Genomic DNA, 23,632 nt, shown 5'->3' with positions numbered 1-23,632 from the left:
TTTAAATATTTTTTTTTCAGACTCCGGGTATCCTAATAGAACTGAATTGGCAAAATTTATCCATGTAAAATTTAGTTCATTCTAAATTTGGTGTGCTAGCTCCGAATCACAATTGAACTCTATTATTTTGGATGGTTGACATGCGATCCGAGTCAGTTCATAAAAAGAATGATATAATATGCATTCTGATAGCATTATACATAATGCTCACTTTGCATATATATATTCATGCTTTACGCAATTTTCTCTAAAAAATCATTCTTTTCGTAAAATATAATAAGATGTGCAAAACATGGTTCAATCACCAAAAATTATTTATCATATAACTCTCGTGTGAAACAAATTATTTTGCAATCGAAGATATTAACTAGTCTAACGTAGATTTCAAATAATATCAGTGACAAATTTGAGCTAGTTAAAAGACAAAAAAAAAAACAGTTAAGGACATATATCTATATACCTTTGCACGTTTAATAGATCGTGAGATAAAATAAAGGCACATACTTTTCAATGTATGAACAACACCAATTTTCTCTACAACCATATCATTTTTTTATATTGTTTGATAAAAAACACAATTATCACGAGTAAATCGAGGACAAGAAATAGAATCAGAGTAATGTGGAGATACGTATAAAAACAATATTGGTTGGTAAGAAAATAACTAAAATTAAATAATTATAAGAGGAAAAGGCATTTGTGTTTTGGCCTTTAGGGGGTGAATAGGCTTAGCGTGTGAGCAACTGCATACTGATACAGTTTGGAAAATTCAGAACAAGACAAAGGAATGTTGTAATTACGAAAAAGTCAAAAAGCACGACCACATTGTTCGTGATATGTTAATAAAACATTTAAATGTGACTTGTGTGTTTTAGTATTCTATCTACATAACAAACATCACAATAATAGTATGGTGAATCAAAATGACAAAAAAAAAACTTGATTTTAGTCCAACTAATTTTAACAGATATATATATATATAACAAAGACGAAATTCTTCTATATAAGGTTTTGGGTATCTTGGTGTTTATGAAACGAATAATGAGTTCGAAGAGCGTACAAATGATTAAGTTAAACTGATGTCTATGTCTTTCTTTTATGATGTTTTGAGCTCAAAGGTTCCGTGTATTTCGGGCACATATATTCAACTTGATTAATCTGATTTCGAGATTGCTTATATAAATTGAAAATATACATTGTCTTGTTCAGCTCGTCATATCTTACTTCTTATCGTCGAGAGCTCGCATCCCGTTTCTGAGAATTTCAGATAGGCTAAGTCCGATTCGTTAAAGTGGCTTAGGCTTTAACCTGATTTAGAATATTTTGATATAACAATCGAGTTTTGACAAGTAAATAGATTTATAATACCACCTTGGTAAATAAATTAAATAGATTGGGCTCCAACTAAACTAAATCCATAAGAAAATAGGTAGGATGAAAACAACATACAAATCGAAGCTATCGTTGTTTACAATAGAAAGAGCCCAAAAGTAAAATGCGTTTATACCATAGAATTAAAAAGCCCAAAAAGCCTTAAACCCCTCCAAAACCGTCGCCTGAATTTGATGGGAAAAAACCCTAACGTCACTCCAACTTAACCAACAGAGATGGCGAAATGGTGGCGCGGCCTGAGATCCGCGGCGGAGGTGGCTGATCTGCCGGCGTCTTCATTCGGTCGATCGATTCGGTGCTTACATCAGTATGAGACGATACAGGCGATACCTCGCGAGGCTACGGGCCGAAGAGTATCGGCTCGGGATCGGACGATTGGCCGGATTCCCGCCGTGGTTTTTCCTCAGTCCCTTCTTGGCACCGATGCTTCGAAGCGAGGAGTTTCGAGGAAGCAGCTTTTGACGGCTGATAGGAAGCAGATTAAGTCCATTCTCGACTCTGTAGGTCTCCCTTTCTTCTGTTCGACCACTTTCAAGCTCCAGATCCGAGCTGGGCAGGGTTCTTCCACGCTTATTGAATCGGGTCGAGTACTTCCACTCAAGGTAATCCGAATTTTCTTTTACCTATTTCAATTTCAATCGCGATCATATCATCAAATTGGGAAAGAAGAAATAAAATGCGAAAACGTGATTGTTGATGGATTTCGATTGCGAATATTATGAGTGAATTTGCGGAGGAGATTAATATTTGAGTATTTGGTTGTTTCTACCAGATTCATAGAGACGAGGAAACTGGAAAGATACTTAATTTAGTCTTCGTATGGGCTGATGATGGGGAGCAGTTGAAGGTTGATGTTCCTGTTGTTTTCAAAGGGTTAGAGAATTGTCCCGGTCTCAAGAAAGGTACAATCTCTTCTTGTCTTTTCTTCTCATTTCTTGCTTTTTTCTTTCCATCAAATTTCACATCTTGCACTCTCTGAGGAATTATAAGAAACTGATACAGGAGTATTGTGTATTGGTCTTGATGCTTGAAGATTTCTTCAACTTTAATTAATTTGGATTCTGTTTCTCCGACTGATGAGAACTTTGTTTTACCTTTCATTTTTGGTTTGCTCGATAATGCTCTCATTCCCTCTGTTGCACCATTATCGATCAGTTAGCTTAATCATGTAAAGAGAGATCTTTCACTTTTATCTGGCTGTAATGTTTGTGTTCCAATGGCAAAGGAACTAAGAAACAAGATATTCCATATAAATCGTGGTTTTCTAGCACTTTTCAGCTAATTTATATTGGGAATAGACTACTTTCAGGAATGTTCCTTTGTAATTCCTTTTTAGTTTAAACGTTTACCATTGCCTGATATGTAAGTATAAATAAGCTTATTGATATTTCAATCCGAGTGTCTGTTGCTGTGAACAGGGGGAAATCTACTGTCAATCCGAAGCAGTGTGAAACTTGTAGGCCCAGCGGAAAACATTCCATCTAAAATCGAAGTTGATGTGAGCAAACTCGACATCGAGGACAAAGTGTTAATGCAAGAAGTTGAGTTTCATCCATCGTTGAAGCGATTGAGCATGAATGAAACTGTGTGTAAGATTGTCGCCACAAGCCCTGTGAAAGAGCCAGAAGATGTTCAAGCATAATAATAAGTCCTTGAAAAGCTTGCAATGTCTCTCTCAAGTTTGTTTCTTTCCCAATTTATGGAACTTTAGAAGGAAAGAAGCAATTTTTAGAGTAACTATTTTTTTTTTTTTTTCCCCTTAAACCCTTAAGTGAAAAAGCATTAAAGCCTCTAGTTGCTTTTTTGTGTTTAAACGAAGCAGAATCAGTTGGAATTGATGATCAAATATCGTATTCGTCGCGGCAAGTGTCCGACCAATTTGAAATAGATCTGTTTGCAATTTAGACGAGTTTAGATTAGTTGATAATAATGAAGATTAAAACCGTCTCGTGTTTGAATGGGCCGTTAACACTGAAATAAGAGCCAACGACTTGGTCCATTACAGTGCGGACTAGGAGTGACACTTGTCGTTTATTAAGACAAGAAGATCTAGACACGTATTATTTGGTTTGCTTTGACCGTTGACTTGTTTGTGAAAAATGCAGTTGACCGAGAAGCAGCTGGGAATCTTCCCGTCGCTTTCGAAACTTGATTTCTTTCTCATAAGTATCATCGGGGGTATTCGGTTTTACACGGTTAGATCCACAACCCAAGTTTTGCCAGTTTGAAGAATTATTCCAGCTGATTCTTGCAGCTTTGACTGATCTTGCTACATGACTTTTTTTTTTTTAAGAAGAATAATTCTTCCCAACTATTAAAAAAATGTAATATGCTAGTGCATTTAATGGTACTGCCTTGTAAATCTTGACTTAGATTTGGAAAAGACATTTCCACGGACGCATCTTGTCTTATTTTTCCGAAGAAAATAGGATGAGATATAACAGAAATACTTACTCCAAAAAAAAAAAAATGCAACAGAAATGAAATGAAATGAAAATAAATAGAAAGTTGGTTGACGAAAACACAAACTAAACCAGGAGAGGAGAGGACTCGCGGAGGTCGAACGAGCGGACTTGGCGAGCCCCACGGCAAACGAGCTCCAAGCAGAGGTCGGCTCCGGCGAAGCCAAAGGCCTCCAGTAACCACCAAGGTGTTGCCAAAATAATAATTGGTCCCTTATAGTCTTCATTCTTCTTTGTTATTGTTTTCTGGTGTTTTTTTTTTTTTTTGGGGTTTGTTTTTTTTGTTTCTGTTGAATCCGTTGGGTTCTTTCCATCACCATCGCCTCCATCTCCGTCTTTCTGGTCGATTTCTAATCGTGTCTCATTCACGGTAACAAGAGAGAGACAGAGAGAGAAAGGATTTGTCTATGAGCATGCCATGATTTCTCGCTATGCGTTGGCTACCGCAAATCTCGTTCTCGTCTCCGTCATCTTCTCCATCTTCTTCTCTCAAACCGCTGGCTTCTTACTCTGATTCTCCAGATCCCGATTGGAATCTGGATCGGGATCGATTCCATCGCCGCTTGTTTCGTTTCCGTGGGAGGCGTGAGCTCACGCGTCAGAAAAAGCTCCGTCACTTGACGGATGACGATGTGTTGGGAGATTGTCGTGCATCATCGTCTTCTTCCACCGTCGACTTCGGTCTAACTCGCTCTCCCAGCGCTCACACGGCAGTTCCTCGCTCCCCTTCAGCTCTTCCGTTACCATTGCCTCTGCCGTTACCAGAGGTCGCTTCAGATTCGAGGAATCGTAATAATGCCGGAAACGGTAGAGGATTGGAGGAGAGAGATCGTGATCCCGATAGGTTTATTGCTGATCGTACCTCGTCTGGTCCTCCTCTCACCAGGTGATTTTCTTTCATTTTTTAATCCGATCTGATCCTAATCTGCAATGTCGCTTTTATTGAGAAATCTCAGCTTGTGTATATCTCTATCCTTGTAATCAGCGTCAATGGCGTTGCCCGTGACTCGACAAGAGCCTTGGAGAATTCTTCATATCAAGATTTTAGCTGTACAAATAGTCCGAGAGGCAGGAATGGTTACTGGTTGAACATTCCAACCATGAGTGCTCCAACGAGTCCGTACATGAGCCCTGTGCTTAGTCCACACAGGACGAGCACTGGCCAAGATCTGCCTTTTTTTTATTTGCCTCCCAAGAGCAATCAAGCATGGTCTGCACCTGATATGCCTCTTGATACCTCTGGACTTCCTCCTCCTGCATTTTACGACATCACTGCCTTTAGTACAGACAACTCTCCAATCCATAGTCCACAACCTCGAAGTCCTCGCAGACAGATCAGAAGCCCACAGCCGAGCAGACCATCTTCACCATTGCACTCGATGCTTTCTCATGAGCACTCTCCTGCACCTCGTGATAGTGTTTCCTCACCTTTGCATCTCAGGCTTTCCACTGATGTTTCAAATGGACGCCGTGAAAACTCCAATGTTCATCCTTTGCCCCTCCCTCCTGGAGCTGCTTGCCCGCAGGCTCCTCTCAAACTGGATTCTTTCCCGATGAATTCTCAGTGGAAGAAAGGGAAGCTTATAGGCCGTGGCACTTTTGGAAGCGTTTACGTCGCCAGCAACAGGTATTATTTTCTCTCTTTATATTCTCACTCTTTCCTTAAAGTTGTTGAGTGCTTAATGCTCTTTTCTTTTAGTGCATTCTAAGTTGTTTTTATGTTGAGTGCAGCGAAACTGGAGCATTGTGTGCGATGAAAGAAGTCGAGTTATTTCCTGATGACCCGAAATCTGCAGAGTGTATAAAACAATTAGAGCAGGTAAGCCCAATGAGAGAAAATGCCCTCAGTAAGCTTACAGGATGTGCGTCTGTGTTTGGTTGTTCGTTTGCTCTCAAACCGCCTATCTCATATAACTTTGTTTCTGTTTCAGGAGATCAAACTTCTCAGTAACCTTCAACACCCTAACATTGTGCAGTATTTTGGTAGTGAGACAGTGAGTATATCTGTTTACCTACCTATTTTAATGCAGTGTGGCTGGAAAATTCATTTGAGTAATTGTCTTTTAAACATTGTATGTACAGGTAGAAGATCGTTTTTTTATATACCTGGAATATGTTCACCCGGGTTCAATTAACAAATATATCCGTGACCATTGTGGTACCATGACAGAATCTGTTGTTCGTAATTTCACTCGTCACATTCTGTCTGGGTTGGCTTATTTGCACAACAAAAAGACAGTACATAGGTAAATTTACATTATTAGTGTAATCAATCTTGGTGAGTATTTTTTCCAGATGTTAAAGCTAATAAGTATAATGGTTTTTTAAAAAAAAAAAATGTTCATCAGGGATATCAAAGGTGCTAATCTTCTTGTTGATGCTTCTGGGGTTGTCAAGCTTGCTGACTTCGGCATGGCTAAGCATGTGAGTTCTATATTCTGTCTAGTGTTTTACTGTTGCTAACCAAGGGAGCAATACTCTTCCTTTCGTTTCAGTTTGATACTAATAAAGTTACAATTTTCTTCTTCAGCTTACAGGGCAAAGAGCTGATCTCTCGTTAAAGGGAAGTCCGTATTGGATGGCACCAGAGGTAGTTTTTTGTTCTATGATCTTTGAATTTCACTCAACTTCGTATATATATACTAACAATGATATTTCAATCAAACAGCTCATGCAAGCCGTGCTGCAAAAAGATAGCAACCCAGATCACGCTTTTGCTGTTGATATATGGAGTTTAGGATGTACAATCATCGAAATGTTCACTGGGAAGCCTCCATGGAGTGAGTTTGAAGGGGTAAGCATACACATATGCCTTATAGTCTTAATACGTCTAAAGATAGATTATCTATGAAAACTGTTTGTATCAACTTCGCCGTTATCATAGGCTGCAGCTATGTTCAAAGTCATGAGAGATAGCCCGCCGGTACCTGAATCGATGTCACCGGAGGGCAAAGATTTTCTAAGATTATGCTTCCAGAGAAATCCAGCTGAGCGACCAACTGCATCTATGTTGCTAGAACATCGGTTCCTAAAGAACTCTCCGCAACCAACCTCACCCCGCAACAGCGATGTCTCGAATTGTTCCCAGTTATTTAACGGGATGAACATAACGGTAAGCAAGACCCCTCAATCCAAGCGTGCATCTCTTTCATGGATGGACCTAATGTCATTAATTATAGGATCTCTCTCTCTCTCTCTCTGCTGGATTGACAGGAACAAAACATTAGAAGGGAGAAACCAAATTTCAATCTAGAAAAGGTTCCGCGTGCTAGAAACGTGACATCCTCAGAGAGGTAATCCATTCTCCTCACAGTTTCATTTGGATATAACCTTTCCCGTTTCAAACCCGAAGCAATGTGTGAAACCTGTGTTTGTTTTTTTTTTTTTGTTTGGTTGTCCATGTTGTTTGTTTTTGTATGGGGTTTGGCTTTCTCCAGCTTCTTCACGCGTACTTCTTTTTCTCCAGTGAAAGTTGGCAGCAGCAGCAACAACAATACCGGTTTCCCGATCTAACCGGAACAGTGTCCCGTCTCTCCCCTCGTTCCACTCTCGAGGCTATTCCTAGCCCGTCTCCTTCCCAGCGGCCTAAGCCAAGCACTGACCGGAGAAGAATCTGCGTCTCTTCAGATCACCTTTGATTTGCACCAACCCAACGATAACATTAGAGTTTGGAGTTGTGGGGATGAATGAAATTTTGTGGGTTGAAGAAATGTGTAACATTTAATCCAATGTCTAATCGATAGAAGAGTCCATTTTTTTCCACTGCCCCCTTTTTTGGCTTATGAGAGCTGTGTATAAACGACGTCTTGTCTTGTGTACATTTGGTTTCGGATCTGTATCATTTTTAGATTTAGATCCATTTAAAAAAAAAATTAATCTCTCTGTTTAAAGTCGCACTCGTATTTCTCTTGATAGTAGCTGAGGTTAGTAATGTACTTGATATGGTTACTCCTTTGACGTCGAGTTTGTAGTTGTATATGATGAAACAAAACACAAAACTACGAACAAAAACAAAAAATTCAAATTTTGTCGCACGGTTTCAGGACATTTTTTGGTAAAAATGGGAAAACAAGCCTTGAAAAGAGTCCTTAAATTCCATTTTTTTTTTTCTTAAAAAGAACTTTTCGTCATAGGTGAAATCGTGTAAATATATAAATTATTAGGTAAATTACGTAAATATCTAAAAAGTACCTCCATCACACTCTCCCAGGCCAATACCAATTTCGGGATTTATAAAAGGTAAAATACTAAATCCCGACAAAATTCCCCAGAAGCCGTTTGCATTTTCAAATTTCTTCCTTGCTCTGAAAAGATTTCATATGTCGAAGGAGAAAGTAATCATCGATCTCTGTAGCTCGGACGAGGAGGAGGAAGAAGACGGGTTCGGTGATGAGAATAACTGTGAGGAAGAGTTTGATGAAACGGAGGAAGAAGAAGATACGACTTCAAGGTATTTGCCAACGGTTGCTTCTCTAATCTATTTTTTGGGTTTTTTTTCTATTCTTCCTAAATGTATCGATTGTGCTTGTCGTCTGGTTAGTGAGGATTGGAGTCACGATGATGCTGCGGAGTCAGATGTGGAGGAAGATGACGGGACCACCGAGGAAAATGACGATGATGATGACAAAATCACTCGACTGCTCACAGGTTTTCTCATTTACGGTTTATATTGATCCTTTCTTTTCCCACCTGTGTAGTCTGCACTGCGTTTCTCTAAAAAACACACTATTTTGCATCAGTTTCTTATTGACCTAACTTTGTTAGATGCAAACATTTGATCAATAACATCGTGTCTGGAGTGAGTCTTTATATGATTGTTTTTGCATCTTTGATGGCTCTGGAAAATAATCTTCCAAATATATTATTAGAAATTCCGCATTTTTTTTTTCAACCAATGTACCTGAAATCTCTGTTTGGATGCTAAAGAAACATTATGATTTAAATATTTTTATGTGTTGTTGTAGCCGGAGGCGATTTGAAAGCTCTAAATGTAAAAGAATGCAAAGCATACCTGAGAAAGCATGGTCTAAGATTATCTGGCACAAAAGCAGTTTTTATTGAGAGAATTGTTGAGCATTGGAGGTATGTAGTTTTGGCTTGCCTCTCTATGTCTTGTGCAAATGCAAATAGTGCTTTATATTCTCATGATCCTTTTTTGATTCTCAGGATAAAAGATGGGAGCGGAAAAGTACTTTATCCAATATCATCTTTTGCTATCAATTGTAAAGGTAATACTGGTCTGGATCTCTGCTAGTATTTTTCTATTTTTCGCGGAGTTTGACAGTCCCAGCAATTGGTACAGGTGATGTCTGCAAAGGAGACACTGTTTTGTTTACACAGAAGGTTCATCAGAAGTAATAACATCTTTAAAACTCATGGTTCCTGGTTTACTTTGTTTTTTTTTTTTTTCACTTTTGTTCCATATCCTCATATTGATGTAAATCAACGACCTGGGGGTTGAATAGGTATGAAAAGGTGAAAGGGAGTGGAAAGATTATGGGGAGAAGAACTGTCGCTGGCCAGGTTGTTAAAGAAAGCTATGGTACTGCTAAACAGCAACACACTTTCACTGTAAGTCAGACCTAACTCACATGTTGATCATCATTATGTGATTTGTTTGATCTTTTCTGTAGTGTTGCTTTACTCTGGTTCTCAGTCTGATAAACTTACCATCTTGAATGTGCCTTTACCAAAGATTGAAGTGCTTTGGTGTGAGGGGATACAGAAATTGCCTCCGTTATACCCTTTACTAGTGAAAGGACGAAATCTTTATAGGTTAATGACCTTGAGGCAGGTGAGGTGTCTTAGAAAATGTGCTATTTTTTTAGTTTTAAATATTGAGTCCTGAGTCTTGCTGGTTGCATATGCTTATGAGTTAGTTGCTCCATTGCTTATTCTAGCGATGGGCTGATGAAGAAGACAGAGTAAAAGTTCTTTCTGAAAAGCATAGCCGTGGTGCCGCAGCAAGAAGAGTTATGAGAGAAAGGAAAATAAAGTCAGGCTATGTACTAATAGGTGAGATGCTTTATTCTTCCTTGTTTTATACACCAGTTATTATATAGATTAGAGGTTTCTTTTAGTGATCATCTTGTGTTTGTAACCAGATGGAAGACTTCAAAAGCCTGGTCGTGTGAAGAAGCCTTGTGCAGTAAAGACAAGAAAAAACGAGAAAGATGAGAATCAAACCCAGAGGTTTAGACAAGACATCCCGGCTAATCACTCACTTGTTGCTTTTCCAAACCAAAATCCTTCACAGGTCCGTAAGAATCCAACCCAGTCGAGAAATAAGAATCCCACTTTTGATTCCTACAATTCCCATTATACATATGCGCCTCGTCCATACGCTCCTTTCAATGTTCCCCATTCACATCTTCCTCGGCCAAACATTCCTCCTTCACGCTCATATGCTTATTCAACACAACAAAACCAATCAATCCAAAGGCCACCACCAGCTTTCTACAGTGGAAGACCTACTTCTAATGCTCTGCGGGGACAAGCGTATTTCAACCCACATGCCAATACACACGCTGTGCCAGTTACACATCAGAGGAGGCCAAACGATAACAATCATACCCACCATACCAGCTCGAACAGTGGCTACAACTACGGAGTCAGGGACCTGGATCACTTCTCAGATATGATGATAAGCCGCAGAAGAGAAGGAGACAGATACAGGCAGAGTGAGGACGCTCGCAGACCATTCAAGAACCATCATACCACCGACTATTCCGACTCCAATAATGGCTACAACCATGGAGCAAGGGACTTAGACATGAGAAGCCACGGAAGAAAAGGAAACACACACAGGCAGAGTAGGGACACTTTGGGGGAGGTATTCAATTAAATTCTTTAATTGAATTAGAAGAAATTAGACTTTCCATAAAATTCTAGTGTTATTCAAAGATGTATATCATGAATTCTTTTAAATTCATGTGTTATTGAATTTCGGTTAAAGTTATTATGAATCCTTCATGTTTTTGTTTCTTTGATTTGACTCTGTTGATTTAGTCTTCGGAATTCCATGAAAAGCAAATGTATTGCTTGCCCTGTTCATGAAATTTCTCATTTCACTTTTTGTGGAGAAAATAATCTAACGGTAATTTTCTTTCCTCGTCTATTATTTTACCTTTTTACCCTTACGTTTTTACTTTTATGTCCGGCCCATACAAAATCTAACCATTGCAAAACCCTGATCTAGAAGCCCACTGGGGTTCCAATTATTATATAATTTTTATTTTTTTATTATTTTATTTTTTTATGAGCCCCATTGGTCGCAGAAACTTGCAAAGATGGCATGAGAATCTGCTAACAACTTCTGAGGACCCTTAACAAAAAAACTCTGAGACTCATTTTCACCAAAGCCTGAGCTGCATTTACCTTCTCTCACTTCCTTAAACCTATCCATCAAATGAAGCCCTGTCAAGTGATCTCCCCAGATATCGTACCTGTACTCTTTGGCCTTCTCTTCTTTCAGTTCGGTTCTTGATTTCGACCCAGGAGCTCTCACATTTGGAGCCAGATAGCTTCGTTGTATGATCACTGACTTGACCCCTGAAACAGGAAACGTTGCTGAGTGTGATAGGACCGGTTTAGGAGGCTTTCCTTGCTTCGCTGTGGCTCGAGTAATCGGTGGTTCTGGTGACATTGGAGAGCTCGGAGTTGAGTTTCCGCTGTGACTGCTTGAGACATCGTTGCGCTCGGATGTTAATCCGCTGATTGCTCCTTTCTTCTTCTTCTTGTTACGCCGTCTCTTCGCTGTCTTTACAGTGAGATTCACAGCTTCTGACGTTTCTGCTTGGCAAGAAGAAGAAGAAGAAGAAGAAGAAGAAAGAGAAGCAGTTGGCTTCATATCGTTCTCGGAAAGCTCATTGGAGCCCCCTTGCAAGGTCGTCTCTTTGCTAATGGATCTTAGGAGAGAATCCATTTCTGGGGAGATTGTGATCGTAGATGGCTTCTCAACTTTTCTAACCGCAATGTGGCTGCAGTTGTTTCGCTCACTGTTCTCGTAGACCAAGTGATCGTTGAAGCAAAACATCAGAATGAGTAAAGCAGCAGCAATAAGAAGCGCAACCGAGAATTTCTTCGTCCGCACCCAAAAGACTGGTTTTTTGCAAAGATTGAGCATCAACACAGGCGCTGTCGCCTTCATCGGGACTGCGAAAACAGCAACTCCAGATCCCCAAGAGAGTTCGGTCTGGTAGAAAAACAGAAACTTGATGGAACCCCCAGGTTCTAACCAAAACCCTTCACACTGTTTCTGCTCCATAAAAGCATTTCTCGAAACCGAAACACTTGACTCTCTCTTAGCATAGAGCTCTTTAGAAAAAGGTTTGTAACAAGTGGTGTCTCCTATGCGAAAGAATCCAGTAAAAGGCTGAAATTCTATAATGTGGACAGGCTTTAGAGATAGCCACACAACACCAGATAGATTGTTGTTACTCCATGCTTTTCTGGGGCAAGAGAAGGGGACAATGGCATCAAACTGATTCTCTGATCTTTTAGCTGAAAGGAAAGAGAACAAGTGTGAGCTGGGATTAACATTCTGGATTGCTACATTCTCGGGATCTCCACCATTAAAGCTCTGAAACCCTTTAGAAGCAGCAGTGTTGTAGCCACTGGAACCACGAGAGTCATATTCAGCCAAGTTATGCAATGTATTGACCGAGGAAAGCAATAGACATGAGAGAAGCAGAAGACAATGAAACGCCTTTGATGAACCAAATGCTGCTCCTCTGCAAACACAAACACATAAGAAAACCTGAGACATCAAAAAAACAACAACGAAATATATGTAATTTGGGGATTCACCAACTACTTTAAAAGTTGAAAACATACTAATAAACACACCCAAAAAAACAAAATCACCCAAAAATGAAGCGGAGAAAAAGAAAGTGAAATCTTCAAATAGTACCCAAAAAGAGAGAACGTCATTTGAAGAAATCAGAAGCAAGAAATACTTCTATAAACAGAAAAGGGACAAAGAAGATTGACCATTCCTATTGATAGTGAAACAAAACCCGAATTAAAGCGCAGACGAGAGTAGACTTTTCAATGAATATTGAACTTAAAATCCAGAACAATTAGAGTTAGTGATAGAAGAAGCAGCGTAGTAGAAAAGAGATTCCAACTTTAGGTAAAAAAAAAATCAAAACTTCTGTTAAAATCGCTGAGCTTCTGTAAGAAACAACAGTGACCCATCATCGAAAACAGAAGAAAATACAAATAAATAAGGGATTGGCAAACATGAAACTTTTTCAAAAAGAAAATTAGTGAGAAAGAAAGAATAAATGGTTTTACCGAAGATGGAATAAGAAAGACGTAAGTAGAAGCGGAGGCGTAATCGCTAGGGTTTTTCGCTCCATGTCTGAAAAACATCGAATCATCTAGAACTTATTGTCCGAAATTTAGGTGATTTTTTTTTTTTTAATCTCGTAAAATTTAGTCGAAAAAGGAGTAAAAAAGAGCGATTTTCTTGGGGACGATAGAGCAACGCCACCTGAAGCAAAGGGAGGCTGAGGACCAATAGACTGGGAAATTAAAGGAGAGGAAGAAGATGACATACTCATCCTCTTAAAATTACCAAAATGTCCTCTTCTAGTGACCTAACTGTTAACCTCTTTAAGGTTGGTCATTTCGTAATATGATTTCCTTTCATTTACGGTGTTAGTAACGGGGAATCTCGATGCCTAACGGCGTTTAACATCATCTCTTTGAGATTCCTCTCGACGTGTTGCCCACATTGCTACGATTCGCGGGTCTGGGCCCCACGGAAAGGTCGTATGGGATGATCGAACGGCTGAGATTAAGTGACGTTTCTAAATTAATGAAGACAATTAAACACACATATAATTGACGTATTACACTTTTTTTGTTAACGAATTTAATCACACATCAATAATTTATTAACTTACGGAAATTATTGACTAACTAAATAACCAAATATTCATGTCAATATGTCATTAATCAACTACATGCAAGCACCACCTACCGAACCATGAAGCCATGTATTAGACAGCGACCAATATTCTCGACCCCACAATTACAAGTCTCGTCATCTACAATTAAGCCACTCTTCACAATTTAAGCTTTGTTTTTGTAAGTATTAGATAGATATCATACAAACATTGTTGAAGAGGTTTATTTTTATTTTTTTGGCTAGAGAAAAAAAAAGTTTGGTTTTAATTAGAAAATAGAAAACAATTCTTATTTAAATCAATTATAGCAAAATATGAAGCTACGAAATCCATAATCTTTTAGAAAACAATGTTCTTAAAATATTATTTTATGTGTTTATAAAACAACGAGAGTGAACTATGGAGATGTATATACAGGGCCGACCCTGAGGTGAAGCTGGTAAAGTCCATGCTTTAGGCACAAAAAATATATGTAAAATTAAGGATAGCAAATTTTCAAAAGTTGAGTGTAGTGCAATAGCTAGAAGGTGAGATAATGAGGCATTGATAACTGGTTCAAATTCAAATGTCTGCTATTTTGTAAATTTTTATTAATAATAGGTTTAAAAAAAATTTTGGGCTTTAGACGCCAAAATCTATTGGGTCGGTCCTGTATATATATTATATATATATACAGTGGTAGAGCCACATGTAATGAGATGGGTCATTTGCCCCCAACGAAATTTAAAAAATTAGTGTAATTTAATAAAACTCAATGTTAATGCCCCCACTTATAAAGTTATGTATATTTTTATTTGTTTTCAATGAAAAAAAATTCTGGTTCCACCACTCTATATATATATATATATTGACAAATAGCTGGAACTTTGAATTATTTTGACGAAAAAAAAGAATTATTTTGACGATATATAATACTGGCTGTTAAAAAAAAATACACACTTAATACACTGATGACTGAACTGTAAATAATAGTGACGGTATGGGAAATAAAATGGAGGATGTTGATACTAAATGGGCTTAGCTAAACACTTACATGGACGAAACCATAACGGGCCTTTAGTATAAATATGGGATTGTAAATAGCTGAGCCTTTGAAAGATTTTGATGATATACAAATACTGAAATACACACTAAAATTCTCAACTCGATCTGCACTTGAATTCTTCTACTATCTTACCCCGTATCCAGGTGGATTTCCAAATCCATCCATTGTCAGGACTGAAATATATTTGATCTTTATTTCTCTATTGAAGATGTAATAACGACGTATGCAGGACGAGATAACAACATAAAATGAAGACGTAATAACTAATAACCCTCACTTATATAAATAACGTAAATATCCACGTATGTTGCTATGAATAATAATTTGATTATATGTACGAGTTACAATATTCAACCAATAATTACAGGAAAAATATTAGAAAAGAAAATAGAAGAAAGAAATAGAAACAAATTAATTATGCTTATCAGCTTATGGACACTGTGCAAGTGTGTAGATCTTTCAATTAATTAGGTTTTAATGGAGTGGCCAATGCCGGGGCTGTTTCCGGGAGTTGTTGGCCGGAACTGATTAACGCCGTGTTCTTCTTTGCTAATGCCACTCTCTTTCGTTGATCCGGCGGCTGTGCTCAAGCCACCGGAGCCACCGTGTACCATGAGAGTAGTTTTTCTGCAGTTTTTGACTGACTTTCTATGAGCCCTCATGTGTCTTGCCTCGGTCGGTATGATTTCATGGCATACAATTATGGTAATGATAAGAAGAAATATGCAAAAATTCAAGGACACAGCTTTTGCCATTGATGATTGTTGAGTTTCTGATAATGAAGAATGTAAGTAAGTAAAAAAGAATGAGAGGTCGCTCTCTGTTTCTGTATGTTTTAAGGGAGAAAATTAAGTGTCTTTAAGTTTGTATAAGAATTAAAAAATAGTAGTCAAGAGATGTCATGTGAAGAGTCTTAAATCTTAAAGAGTTTAAGGAATCTTGAGTTTAAGGGTGTCTATATATATAGGCTCCCAAAGTAACATGCAAACCCTGGTTAGGCTTATGGGTTTAGCACAATATTTTTTAATATTCTTTTCCTTCCAAACAAATTGTTTAAACCAAAGTATAGTGTCCAGATTAAAAACTAATATAAATAATTTTATCAATAAATGGTTGTTGTGAATTGGGAATGAAGCTAGCTCCCAACTTCTCAGTTGAGCTAAAAGGTTCACATACACATGTGTGCCTAGTTGTCTATATTCCCTTTAATTTGTTTCCTAACCATTAGTGTACATAGACACAATAGAAAAGTATTATTATGAGTTAACTATTTCACGAAAATAGATAAATAAAACGTATTAATGAAAGAAAAAATTACATTTTCTTCCGGTAAAACATATGTTAAAATGTAACTTCTACCATTTCCTTTGATGTGATATTTAACTTGAGTTTGATGTCTTGTTATTTTGCGAGCGTGGCGTGACGATTTCAAAATGGTTGAATTAAATTGGAAAAATATATGTAGTTGCATGTCGAGTATCAAATAAACTGAACTGTAATTAATTTTATATTGATTTTCTATTACGCGAGTTGTGATATTTACCAATACGAAAGTCAATCTGGTCATGAAATGAAGGAAAATGTGAATTTTTAACAATAAAAATTGAATATCTTTTAAGAGATCAATTTGTTTCCCTTTAAATTATATCACTTTCATCTCATTTACCCTATACTAGTATTGTACGCAATTTTTTTTTTTTTTAACTTTGAATCCGGTTTTCCATATTATTCGGATTATATAAGATATTAAACTGTAACGTAAAACAAGTGGTGTAGTTATTTTGATTGTGATCGTTAACAAAAAAAAAAATCAAAAATTGGATCAATTAAAATAACAAACCATTATATTGTTAATCTAAAGAAAGCCAATAAAAGAAATCTCGTAATAGTACGGTAGTAATATAATCACACACTTGACATATAGAATGAACCGTACCTATGAGACCTATTCTATATGTAAAAAGGCCAAGTACATACTGATCGACAGCTAGAGCAGGCTTTATGTACTCCAAGACCATTGGGTGCTTATTAAATCATAAGTTCATAACATTACTTTAAGAAGTTATTTACTTAATCTAGCTCCAAGCCGCCCTTCAAACTTCTCAAGAGCTACACCTTTTATAATTAACAAACATATTACCACGAAAAAAAAGCTTTCATTACTAATAAGATAGACAGAGTGTCCTTTGCCACTACACCATATGCCCTAAGACCACTATAGCTTGTGACCACTAATCATATTAATTAAGGAATAAACCAAATATGGAAAATAGGGTTAGTTGGCTCTTAGCTTTCAAATCAGCCACAACCGTCAATTTAAAGATCTAGAGACCAGCATAATCTTTGGTCAGTCCCACCACCATGATTAGGACAAATTATTATTCCCGATCTTTATTTTTCATTTTTCTTTGATATATTTTTTTTTTAAACAGTGACACGGCAACAGCAAATATAAACCAATTGTGTGTAAAATTTGGTTTTAAAACCAATTTTAAAAAACTACAATAATACCTAACGAGTTCAAAATTGGTTTTCTAATAGATTCCTCTACAACAAGCTGATGTTCATCTTACATAAAATAGAAAACAAATTCTTCAATTCTTACGAGTAACAGGAGACTTTTTACATTCCCTTAATTTCATATCCTCCAATTTCCTCTTATGTCGGAGACTTAACACCAAGAAGAAATATAGATAACTACAGTAACCAATAATACAAATAAACTAGAGAACTAGCAAAAACAAGGGGTATAAGTATAACTCCTTGTTTATGTATTATAGACAAACCCTAATGGACCCACATAGAGTTGCCGCTTTACCCTTTCCTTGGACGTCTTTTTCAAATGTGATATATATGATTGATTTAATATACATTTTGTTCGATATAAAGTTCGTGGTTGGTGGAAAGATTCTGATTTTCGCATGTCCAAAATACTTCGTTCAATTTGGGAGATGTACTAGTAAAAAAAAATATAACTATGAATGTGTTGATGGATGTGTGCGTGCGTGAGTGATTAAAGTTCGTATCAGTTAGGTAATTAATATTTAAGTTTCTTTCCTAATCTATCAATTACAATATTTCTTAACAGTAATCTGTAGAACTACGGAATTGTTGAACCATTATGTGTAACGAGAATGGAAGGAAATTAAAGAACCTTAGAATTCTAATTACCCTTTAACAATAACTCATAACAATACTCCGTTACACTTCTACATGGAAATTGGAGGCCGAAAGAATTAAAATTCATGTATAAAGACAATCATATACGTTGCAATATATGGCATTATATATATAGATAAAAGGAGACTAGGAGAGAAATAAAAGTAACATGAGACAAACCAATTCAATAAAAGTTCAATAGCGATCGATCGAGTACAATCACGGAAACACAACGAACAATATGTAGAAACCCCAGCTAATACACGACGCACTCACAATAACATTTTACTTGGTCACAAGTAAATGTTTTTGAAAATAACCCTAGCATCTTACTTTGTCGCAACAAAATATATATAGCTAGTGACCGATTCCGGGACTGTTTCCGGGTTTGGTAGGCCTAAATGCATCCAAGGAATGATCTTCTGTCTCTAACTTGCTTGAAATATTCAAACTGCTACCACTGAGTTTCTTTGGGATACTAGAGATCCCCGAAGAATTCAAAGGCCGGCCTTCAGCGACGTGAGATCCCTGGATGAGAATCAGCACTATTAGTAGTAAAACCAAGCTTGTCAATGTGCATTTAGACATAGCAGTTATCAGAGAGTTATATCTTCTAAATTGAACGAAACGAACACAAATTATAAAGTCTAGGAAATATTTATGTATGTATGAAGATTATTCGAATAAGCGTTGAATGTATGAATCGATGGCTTCACCTCTAGATGGCTATTTATTGAGAAGAAAAATGACTAGCTGGACCATGCATGTGAACCTCCAACAAACACAGCCAACATTTATTATAATAAAATGAGGTCAAAATCTGTATTTGAAAAAAAATAAAAAAAACCACTAGTTTAATTATAAATTCCGAGCTTCTGGGGCAGATTCCGTAAAGGAACTCATATGTAGACATATTTACATGAACAAGAAATTGCGTTGCTAGTTGCTACAATAAATTAGTCTTATACATGCATGCCCACAAATTAACCATCCGTCTAGCTATTTAATCTGTGTCGGAGAAGTGACCAAAAGTATTGATATATAGGAAAATTAAAAAGCCATTTAACAAAAAGAAAAAGAAAAAAATCATCACCTGGTATGTTATAACTTACCACCGATTGTATTCATGTGTAAACTTGTAGAATTTTGTAAGTTTCCCCTTTAAATCAATTTAGATAAAGAAAAGGTATATGATGTTTTGGTTAATATTTGCACCGAATAATATAAGCATATTCCTCGGGCTCAATACTAGCTCAAACCAAACTGAGGTGAATGTGGTCATTCGTTAAAAAGTGTAAGAAAAATGGGTGCACGTTTAGACGACTGTCATGATTCCAAGGAGGAGGTACGTCTTTTTAACTATATATTTTTGTATCGTTCATCATTTTTTGAGATTCTCACGACATCTCGTGATTCATTTGACAATTGGCACACTAAATTAGTGTTTTTGACTGCACATATCGTTTTTAAATCTTCCTGTTCCGGTGCTATGCGGCTATGTCTATGCTATATATGCATAAGCTATCTACTATGCATACGTTTTTTTTTGGGGGGATTTATTTATAGTTATATTGTAAAACTTCATGAAGTTTTGACATAGTGTGCTCATAATGTGTAGATTATAGTTTAATTTCTGTACAAATAAAGTAGTGGACTGTTAGTACCTCAAGTATTATATCATTTTGCTGAGACTTGAGTATGCGGTGTAAAATCTCACAGTAATGCACAGATTTAGCAAATAATATATTTTACTATAAGGAAATTTATGCCTGGTAAAAAATTGCTTCGGGAATTCATTCATGCCCCATGAACTTGTTTATTTTTACTAAAATGAACGCCGTACATACGACTTTATCATATAAATTCCAACCTAAACAAGGCATGATAATGTGAAGCACCAGTGGTCTAGTGGTAGAATAGTACCCTGCCACGGTACAGACCCGGGTTCGATTCCCGGCTGGTGCAAAGCTTTAGTTGTTCTCCCCGCCTTTGGGGCATATATCGCTCTTAAATATTTTGTTTTAAAAATTATATACTGATAGTGATTGGTTGTACTCTCGTTGCCCTTTTTCACTCTCACTAAATTTCACTATTTTAACCAAATATCTTGAATAATCTTAAAATTTTAGTATTTTCTAAATAAACAATATAACAACGTTAAATGTAAGGTATATCATTCAACAAAATGCATCCTTCTAACTAATTTAAAATTAGAATTACTTTAAAATCAATCAATTATTTGATTCAATCATTTACGATATTTTTATTGTACCTTTTCAACTTCAACTAAAGGAGTGTGAAGAAACAAAAAAGTAATATTTTATTATAACTGAAAAGCTAATGTAATAAGATGCGCTATATTAAAATTGTAGTAGCTGACAGAACTCATTTAAGTCATTTTCCTTCTCCCTAATCTGGAAATCTTTAAACCTCCATTTGTATATCACCAAACTTCTTAATTATATAAAAATGTTAAAAGTGTAGACAGTACCAAGATATATTAAGTAATTTAGTATTACCAAGATATACCAAGATATATAAAAATGTTTCTGCTGCAGCTGCTTTTTATCTGTCTTGCGTATTAGCTCTATAAGTAATTTAGTATTGCTTTCCTTCCTTCCTGGTTTAGCTAGTTTTTTTTCACCTGTTCTTATTTGAATGTAATTTCAAAACATGCCTCTGTGGGGAAGAGGTTGAAGGTGAATAAAGAGAAAGTTTAAAAAAAAAAAAAAGATATATTAAAATCTCCAAAGTCTCTCTTCATGTGCTTTGCAGTTCTACCTTTTGCACATGGTCGCAAGTAGTAAGAAGCTCACTGCGAATTGAAGTATCTACTCTATATATATTTACATGCAAAATCATGTGCCGACTAAAAAAACTTGCAAGAAATTAAAGTTTTAAATGAATTAAAACACATCTCGTATCTAGATTTATTAATGATTTAGATTTACTCTTAAACGACCAAGTTACAAATGACATATCATAACCTACATACACTAAATTTAAATTACACTTATGCGATACTTTTAAATACATATTAATTTAGTATATGCAACGAAGAAGTGCCCTAAACTATTGAAACCTTTTTTAAGCCTTAGTCTCATTGTTATTGGCAGCATGTCCAACGCCGGGACTATGACCTGGTGTCGTAGGCTTGAAATCATCTTTAAACCCTTGAACATTTTCATTGTTCTCTTTCATCTTATGACCAATGCCTGGACTATTACCCGGAGAAGTAGGCCCGAAATCGTCAGTGTAACCGGTGATGAAGTGATGATCATGATCTTCACCGTTGGTTTTCCGCAACTGTCTGGCCTCAGTGAATTGTATCTTATAAAATATCATCGGAATAAAGAGAATGGTAAGAATAATATAAGTTGAGTGTTTCATGTAATTTTTGTTTTTTTTTTGTATGTGCGGGTATTATTTCTAGGGTTATGACAGAAGAAGGTTTGAGACCTGAGATCCCTCGACTTTGGATTATTTTTTTTAAGTTACTTCGAAAGATAGATGGTTTTATAATTGTAATGTGAGTGGTACAACGAGCAAAGTGATTTAAGTGGTACAACGAGCAAAGTGATTTAATTTGGACCGTTCGTGTATCTCAGAACTAAAAAAAACGCATACTGTAAACTAAAAAACAAAGGAGGAATACTATTAAACATATGCTTATAATCGACAATCGATGGACGGCATGTAGCCAAGCTGAAAAAGGAGATTTCAAATGGTCAATTAGTATCTTTTCAGGTAAATATAATATCAGAAACGTCGGTTTCAGTCATCATAAAATATAACTCAACTTTTAAAATCTTTAAATTTAATTTTTGGTTATCATTTTATAGTAAACAAATCAAAGATATAATTATACGACAAAATCTAAGCGTGGGATTCTCGGCAGATGTCCTGAATCTCCCATAGTGCTCCATTGTTGAATATACCAACTCATACTGGTATCGTAATTTTTTTTTTTTAACTTACCGGTGGAATTTAAAACATGGTTTGTGATAATTAAGATTTTGATTATGTGTTCATATCCTAAAAAAAACACATACTGTATTACTGTATATTCTATCAGAACTTATAAATTTAGAGAAAGAAACGAGTTTGTAAACATGAAAGGGAAGACATTTTCTCTGGTCAGGACTAAACAGTATTATCATTCATTGTTTTGTGATCAACTGATTATACATACATAAAATCGTTTTTTATATCACATACTAAATCATTCATATTATATATGTATATATATATCCATATATAAAATCAGTTTTGGATATTAAAAATGGATATTTATTAGCATTGAAATGAAATATTGTTTAACACCTATAAATCTCCAAAGGCTGATTAAGTTCCACAAAAGCCGCCCTTCCCTAACCACAGAAAGACACTAATGTTAAAAGAACCCTCTCCCATCTGGCCATCTCCATACGTAATATGTATAAAAGCTTTTTAATTATATACTTTTTATTTTTTTTTAAAAAAAATCGTACAAATCTTGAAAGAAATCCGTTTGTAGTTATAATGAGCAAAAAAGTATAACTATGTGCATGGTTGTTGGCGATTGGAATGTGCCTCTTTCTTAAATATTTCTTCCTTTTTTGACGTAATAATCTCTTCCTAATCATGTTCTTGAATTTTTTAAAGAGACTTCACTAGTATTTTCTTTCTTTCTAGAGTAAAAACATGGTGTGAAAGTTCAATTTAAAAATGTATGTTCAAGAAATGTTTGGCTATAGAAAGATTGCATTTCTTGAGTTTCCCTAGTAATATGATCGTATTCTTGACTTTGAAGTATATTCTTATAAAATTCGGACCCCAGTCCTCCACTCACGAGTATAAGATCTTCTCCACTACCAAAAAAAGGGTTGGCTCCAATACCACCAAGCCAGATTTATAAAACAAAATCTTCGTACGAAAAATAATTGTAATCACACACATACAGGTATATAGTATATACACACCTATATGTTTTCGTATTTTAAAATTTTGGCTTCTAGAAGACTAGAACCGTTATGTGATGTAAAGAAAATTTCTGACCGTAAGTAAACACTCGAAGATTTGAATAAACATAACGTAAATTTGCTGTTTTCTCTAAATTTGTATCTGACTGATTAAAAGTATGCATAGCTGCATATATTTTCATAGTGTTCGTGACGTTTAAAAATTACTTTTTGTTGTTATTGTAGTGTAATCTTTTTATTATAAAAAACGGTGTTCATACAAAGCTCTAGAATGAGCTGTTTCTTTCTAGAGAGGAAGAGGTAGGTTGAAACAGAGGAAAATGTTTATTAATCTTCTTCGAACTACACAACAATAAGCCAATTATCTTAAATGTTAAAATCAAACCAAACGGACTATTCATTCGTTCGATAGTAACCTTTTTAATACAATCATATGTAAATGTCTGAATCGAAGTTTTCTCACCAAGAAAATTGAAATACTTAATCGGCTAAACCAATATCACTAAATTCACGTTAAAGAATGTTTTATATGCTTAAATAAGTCATTAAACGTCAACATGTGAAGTTTTTATATGGACACTTGTTTTCCTTTATTCGGTCCATCCATTTTAAACTATTATTTGAACTTTTAAGTTTTAATGTGTCCGACAATGCCGCCATGCTTGTAAAGGTAAATTAAAGCGCAATTAAAAAAAAACA

At 36.1% G+C, this 23,632-nt stretch overlaps 5 protein-coding genes and 1 non-coding gene across 8 annotated transcripts; 4 read left to right on the top strand and 2 right to left on the bottom strand.

Moving 5' to 3' along the window:
- The first annotated feature begins 1,561 nt into the window (after window positions 1–1,561).
- LOC18011745 (50S ribosomal protein L25) lies at window positions 1,562–3,125 on the top strand. The gene is made up of 3 exons (XM_006393821.2): window positions 1,562–1,994; window positions 2,165–2,294; window positions 2,811–3,125. The coding sequence occupies exons 1-3, from the start codon at window positions 1,608–1,610 to the stop codon at window positions 3,032–3,034; spliced, it is 741 nt and encodes a 246-aa protein (XP_006393883.1). The 5' UTR covers window positions 1,562–1,607; the 3' UTR covers window positions 3,035–3,125.
- Window positions 3,126–3,864: 739 nt separating this feature from the next.
- On the top strand, window positions 3,865–7,735 carry LOC18011744 (mitogen-activated protein kinase kinase kinase 5). 3 transcript variants are annotated; one of them, XM_024151293.1, is made up of 12 exons: window positions 3,865–4,042; window positions 4,233–4,740; window positions 4,840–5,481; window positions 5,586–5,673; window positions 5,786–5,848; window positions 5,937–6,100; window positions 6,203–6,278; window positions 6,385–6,444; window positions 6,523–6,648; window positions 6,739–6,966; window positions 7,068–7,147; window positions 7,321–7,735. In XM_024151293.1, the coding sequence occupies exons 2-12, from the start codon at window positions 4,286–4,288 to the stop codon at window positions 7,490–7,492; spliced, it is 2,154 nt and encodes a 717-aa protein (XP_024007061.1). In that variant the 5' UTR covers window positions 3,865–4,042; window positions 4,233–4,285; the 3' UTR covers window positions 7,493–7,735. The 3 variants fall into 3 exon arrangements, with proteins under 3 accessions (XP_024007061.1, XP_006393882.1, XP_024007062.1); XM_006393820.2 differs by having other exon boundaries at window positions 3,865–4,740; XM_024151294.1 differs by having other exon boundaries at window positions 3,865–4,740; window positions 7,292–7,735.
- Window positions 7,736–8,127: 392 nt separating this feature from the next.
- Window positions 8,128–11,008, top strand: LOC18012035 (zinc finger CCCH domain-containing protein 62). The gene is made up of 9 exons (XM_024151316.1): window positions 8,128–8,304; window positions 8,395–8,501; window positions 8,819–8,936; window positions 9,021–9,082; window positions 9,157–9,208; window positions 9,320–9,425; window positions 9,550–9,648; window positions 9,755–9,869; window positions 9,959–11,008. Exons 1-9 carry the CDS (start codon window positions 8,174–8,176, stop codon window positions 10,696–10,698), a joined length of 1,530 nt encoding a protein of 509 aa, XP_024007084.1. The 5' UTR covers window positions 8,128–8,173; the 3' UTR covers window positions 10,699–11,008.
- Window positions 11,009–11,070: 62 nt separating this feature from the next.
- On the bottom strand, window positions 11,071–13,361 carry LOC18012034. The gene is made up of 2 exons (XM_006393818.2): window positions 13,152–13,361; window positions 11,071–12,586 (listed from the first exon to the last, which is right to left on the bottom strand). The coding sequence occupies exons 1-2, from the start codon at window positions 13,235–13,237 to the stop codon at window positions 11,110–11,112; spliced, it is 1,563 nt and encodes a 520-aa protein (XP_006393880.1). The 5' UTR covers window positions 13,238–13,361; the 3' UTR covers window positions 11,071–11,109.
- A 6,505-nt stretch (window positions 13,362–19,866) lies between these two features.
- TRNAG-GCC lies at window positions 19,867–19,937 on the top strand. The gene has a single exon. It is a non-coding gene; the product is annotated as a tRNA-Gly (tRNA).
- A 1,122-nt stretch (window positions 19,938–21,059) lies between these two features.
- Window positions 21,060–21,362, bottom strand: LOC18011817 (precursor of CEP6). Its single transcript, XM_006393816.1, has one exon. The coding sequence runs from the start codon at window positions 21,360–21,362 to the stop codon at window positions 21,060–21,062; it is 303 nt and encodes a 100-aa protein (XP_006393878.1).
- Between the last annotated feature and the right edge of the window lie 2,270 nt (window positions 21,363–23,632).

Source organism: Eutrema salsugineum, unplaced genomic scaffold, assembly GCF_000478725.1.
Source record: "Eutrema salsugineum unplaced genomic scaffold, Eutsalg1_0 scaffold_6, whole genome shotgun sequence".
In the NCBI taxonomy this organism is placed as follows: Eukaryota; Viridiplantae; Streptophyta; class Magnoliopsida; order Brassicales; family Brassicaceae; genus Eutrema; species Eutrema salsugineum.
This window is presented reverse-complemented; position numbering and strand designations above follow the sequence as displayed.